General features: G+C 36.5%; 2 protein-coding genes across 2 annotated transcripts; both read right to left on the reverse strand.

Annotated features, from left to right (window-relative positions):
- LOC104747873 (serine/threonine-protein kinase tricorner-like) lies at positions 101-3427 on the reverse strand. The gene is made up of 13 exons (XM_010469583.1): positions 3248-3427; positions 2875-3049; positions 2710-2793; positions 2354-2595; positions 2028-2271; positions 1792-1871; positions 1574-1658; positions 1257-1394; positions 1062-1175; positions 936-983; positions 753-837; positions 611-661; positions 101-474 (listed from the first exon to the last, which is right to left on the reverse strand). The coding sequence occupies exons 1-13, from the start codon at positions 3418-3420 to the stop codon at positions 416-418; spliced, it is 1578 nt and encodes a 525-aa protein (XP_010467885.1). The 5' UTR covers positions 3421-3427; the 3' UTR covers positions 101-415.
- On the reverse strand, positions 4243-5152 carry LOC104748929 (U-box domain-containing protein 34-like). The gene is made up of 2 exons (XM_010470506.1): positions 4742-5152; positions 4243-4637 (listed from the first exon to the last, which is right to left on the reverse strand). The coding sequence occupies exons 1-2, from the start codon at positions 5150-5152 to the stop codon at positions 4425-4427; spliced, it is 624 nt and encodes a 207-aa protein (XP_010468808.1). The 3' UTR covers positions 4243-4424.

Below are 5165 nucleotides of genomic sequence, written 5' to 3' on the forward strand. Positions count from 1 at the left end.
AAACATTAAAGAAGAAGAAGGTCAATATGCTAATACAAAAAGTGTTTTTTTTGGATGTTGCTAATAATAATAAAAACTTAAGTAGCAACAACCACTGGCGGGAAGAAACGGTTGGAAACTGCTACTAGGGAAATGACGGTACAAGAAAATTACATGAACGCCGATTCTCTGGGCAGATGCAAAATAAATACAAAAAAAAAAGAAACAGCTGCGGAAAAAAGAAGGCAGAGAGGTTTCTCGACATCTTCTCTTCTCTCTGCAACCACGATTATGACTGTACATTGATAAAAAAAAAAAAAAGAAAGAAAAAAAATGTTGAATGCATCAAGAAAAATAGTTACAGAAGATTTGCTTTGTTAGAATAAACGATGTCTGGATTGAAATCAGCAGCTTTGGTGTCTCGAGAATTCGAAAATCATTGTTGGGAACCATCATCACCGGTTGAGAGTTTTGCATAATCAATTGCAGAGTCACCTGAGTATTGTAGTCAGATTAATAATGCACGGAAAGTTCAAATCGAAGCATAATGTTTTCGGTAATGGTTTAGTACGTAGCCCGAGGTGAGGAGTCGGGAGGACCATTTAAAATGGTTAATAATAACAAGACTTACTTCGGGTAGACTCAGTTGATGAGCGTGGTGGCGAAATGCCTCCTTTGATATCTACATTCATATTTCCACCAAACTATGAGAAAGGTAAAGCTAAAATGACGCAAATCCGCGAAAGTAATGAAAAAACAAACAGTTGTTGCACCTAAAGAATGGCGAGAACCACGGACAGCATCAAAGTTTCTGTATGTATAGCCCACGAAATTAATATTTTGAGGGGTTATGCTCACCTACAAGCAACAAGCACAGGTTCGTTAGATCGATAAGTACGGAGCAAGATCCTCAGTATCTGTGAAACGTGATAAGATTTTACTGAGAATTGTAGTACCTTCCATGACGGTCCAGATCCTGTTCTTGCTGGTTTTGGACAATCGACCTAAGGAAAGAATCAGGATATGATATCACTGAGAAAGAGCATAGGAACTTTTTAATCCTTGAGATGGCAGATTTTTACCTCATCGAATTTCATAAAATTCTGGGTATCAAGTTCTCCATTGACCACTGGCTTAAAAGCTGCATCCATCTCATAGAGTTTGTCCCATTCGACGTCTTTGAACCAAGGATGAGCCTAAATGTGTATTGCTTTGTCAAAAAGGATGTAACAGAAAGAGAGAAGACTGAACAGTCTTTGTTACTATATTATAAATACTTTAATTTGTTCGGCTCCGGCTCCATGAGAACCAAGCCTATGCTCAGAATCACAAAGCAACCTACAAATGAGATCTCTTGCCTCAGGTGTCAATCTTGCCTCCTCGGGGAATATTAAATGATTTCTCCAGCTCACAATCTAAATCCATCAAATGTCAATTTATATTAGAGAGAAAAGAAGGTGTGACGATCCTAAGAGAAACAGAGCCAACATTGAAAGCTTCAACCATCTTAAACTCTCATCTTAGCATCAACAAGCAAGTTCAAAATGATGTAAGAGCAAAGTGGAAAGCACTGTAAATTTAGCAACAAAATGACCTTTCTACATGTTGTTACGGAGTCATCTGAGTAAAATGGTGGATAACCAACGAGCATCTCATACATAATGGCCCCCAAAGACCACCTGCACTCAAATGAATGCATATGAGTCGATGAGATATAGGTTATGTTAACGTAGAATAACCCAACTGACATAAAAAATCATGGAGGAAGAGTCATATGGAGAATAAATCTATAGGACATGTTCGGTGACCCACCAGTCACATTCTACACCGTATCCCTTCTTCAGCAACACTTCAGGTGCAATATAATCTGGCGTACCTACCGTAGAATATGCCTGTTTCAACACAAAAGCCAGAGGATTTCGACATAAACCCCAAACGAACATTTAAAAGCATACCCCCAACGGAGAAATTTTAACGCATACCTCAGATGTGATATGAATAAAAGACTGTAAAAAAAAAAAGGCATGAAACAGAGGTTAATACTATACCAATTTTCTACGATTTATCTGCCAATGCTGCAGCTGTTCCAAAGGGCTCTTCCAACGCCTTCCACGACGTCCTATTGGGCAGTTCTCATCACCATCGATTGATTCATTTATATTCTCATCATTCAAAGGTTCATTTACGTTCATAGCCGAAATATTTCTACAATCGAGAGGCTTACAAAGACCAAAATCTGATAGCTTCATATGACCATACTTGTCCAACAGAAGATTGTCTGGTTTTATATCCCTGCAAAAGATCTACCTCAATGTAAATACACACAATATAACGCTGCATTCAGCATAATTAGACCAGTAAGAAGTAGACTAACCTGTGAACATAATTATGCTTATGTATCGACTCAATAGCCAAAACACTTTGGGCAATGTAAAACCGAGCCACGGTTTCAGTCAAAGTCTCTTCCCTCATAAGCAAAGTCATCACGTCACCACCAGACAGATACTCCATGATAAGGTACAAATATTCTGGATCTTGGAACGAATAATAAAGCTTCACAATACAGTCACTAGCAACTTCTGCTAGCAAGTTCCTTTCTGCTCTAACATGTTCAACCTACAGTATTTAGAACAATCAACCAAAAGGATATCCTAGACTTAAAGCCCAATTCTTTTAATGCATAAATGTAAAATAAAGAGAAAGAATGAGACAATTGTAAGACTGACTCACTTGCCCTCTACTAAGCATTTCAGACTTCTTCAGCTTCTTCATGGCATAAATGTTGCCTGTCTTTTTCTCACGGCATAGTCTTACCTAAGAAGGATACCACATTTACAAATACTTAAAACTGAATAACACCGAATGTTCAAAGTTGGTAAATCCAAAAAGACTAACCTCACCGAAAGCTCCTCTACCAATAATACTGAGAAGATCGAAATCATCAACACAAAGCCTGTTCCTCATTAATCTAGTATACTCTGTCTCTTTCCTCTGCAAATCCTCCAGCAGCTCGAGCTGTTCCTTTTCTGATACATCTAAAGATGCTATCTTTTGTTCTAGCACCAAACGCCTGAAAAAAATCAAAAGAAAACAAAACAACTTCCATTGATACTGTGGAAGAAACAGTTGTATATACACATCTCTGGATCAAAACCATTACAGCTCCTAAACCAACACCATTGAATGCAGCACATAACTTTTTCTTCTCACAGGAATATCAACAAACAAACAGATGATGATATGCAAACAAATTACACCAAACATTAACCTTTCTCTACGTTGTTGAATATGTCTCATGCGCTTATTGTAATGGTCTTCAATATACTTCTTGGCTGCAGCAACTTTCTCCAATGTCGAATTTGAAACCAACCCTTCATCCTCAAAATTCTCCTCAGCCTCCGCCGTCACATTCACCACCACCTCCTCGTCTTGATTCTCCATTTTTTTCTTTTTGTGTGGTTTCTCTCCCAAGAAAAGAAAAGAAAAGAAGAAAAAAAAAAAAAAAAACAATTCTTTTGGGCTCTCTCTAAATCTCTCGTCCTCTCTCGGTCAATTGTGAGAACAATATGATTGCGAGAACGAAAACAAGTCTCTTCTTCTCCATCGATCAAATGGCAAATTTACAAGTTTGGATTTTGCAATTCAGAGAAAAAAGGAATCAGAAATTATTACCTGGAAATTTTGTTTTTACTATTTTTGCTATTTTTAGGAAAAAAAGAAAGATTAAAAATTAAAAAAATATAAAAATCAACAAATCAAGACCCGACAGGTGGAGTACTATAAGTGGGTTAAATCAAAACTACATTACAATACTACATTACATTTATAATTAACCCTTTTTAATTATCATTTTAATAGTATAACTAATTTAATTACACTTTTTATCAACAATTTAATTTATACTAAAACAAATATCTAATAAATAGTTATTAGAAAATGAGACATTATTGTAAATTTTATATTTGTCTAAATTCATTTTATATAAATTTAATAAACAATTATATATACCAAAATTATAGAAAAACATTATTTTGTGAATTTATATGCATGTTTCATATGGAAGTGGAATGGTTATGTTTCAAAATAATGTTTGTTTGTATGTTTGTATCTTTGTGTTGTTCGAACTTATTTTAGGCTAGTGTATCAATGACATGGAGGTTCATGGTTCGTGAGAAAAGATGATGAAAACATCTTTGTTTTTAAAAAAAATACAGTATATATTATGAAAAAACATATCTTCACATGTAGTAAAAAACCAAACAATACTTCAACAAACTAAATTTTCCATTTTTGTGGATTTACAACCATGATCCAAACCACAAAACTCTCTTTTTTGGTCTTATCGCATAAAACTACAATTTACAAACCATATGTTTACATGCATATGAGAATATTTACTGCAAATTCAACTAAAATTTTTTACAGAAAATCTCCAACGAGAGAAATTAGCCAGTTATATTGACAATGTCATTAGAAAACCGGAATCTTGATTTCCAATCGTGAATCGCAGACCGGAGTGTATGGTTTGGTGTGAGCTTGAAGTGGTCGAGCTTTTGTCGAGTCACTGGTGAAATGTTATGTTTCTCGAGCCACGCTAAGATCGCTTGCTTCTCGTACGTGAATCCATCTGCTGCTATCTCTGGCTCCTGCATTATCTCCTGTATATATTAGAAAAAAAACAAAAACATACTTCAAAAATCAAACATTGCTTCAAATTCCGGTTATTGAAATCGTGTACCAAACCAGGTGAGCTTTTCCTTACCCGTAAGATTGGACAGAAGTAATGACTAGGTGCTCGTAAATTGCTTCCTTCTTTCTTTGTTTTCGAATTGGCTGTCTCCACAAGCCGTTTCAAAGCCGGTATAACTTCCGATTTAAGATCCGGTCTATCTCGGCATCGAAATTCCGCACATTTTAAACCAATCCGAGCCAACTCTTCGGTTTCTGCCAAAGGCCAATCGGTAACCGATTTATCTAGCATTTCGGTTAACGTTCCTTTCTTTACCGCGTTTTCGACCGCTGGTACAAGCCCCCCCGGCTGACGAGCCGTCAACAGCTGAAGAATGGTTATGCCAAACGCGTAAAGATCCGATTTTGGTCTAATCGTTCCGGTTCGATGGTATTCCGGATCAATGTAATGCAATGTACCAGCAAGGACCGAGTGTCGGTACATCGTGACATTATCC

The sequence above is a fragment of the Camelina sativa genome, chromosome 15 (assembly GCF_000633955.1).
Source record: "Camelina sativa cultivar DH55 chromosome 15, Cs, whole genome shotgun sequence".
Lineage (NCBI taxonomy): Eukaryota > Viridiplantae > Streptophyta > Magnoliopsida > Brassicales > Brassicaceae > Camelina > Camelina sativa.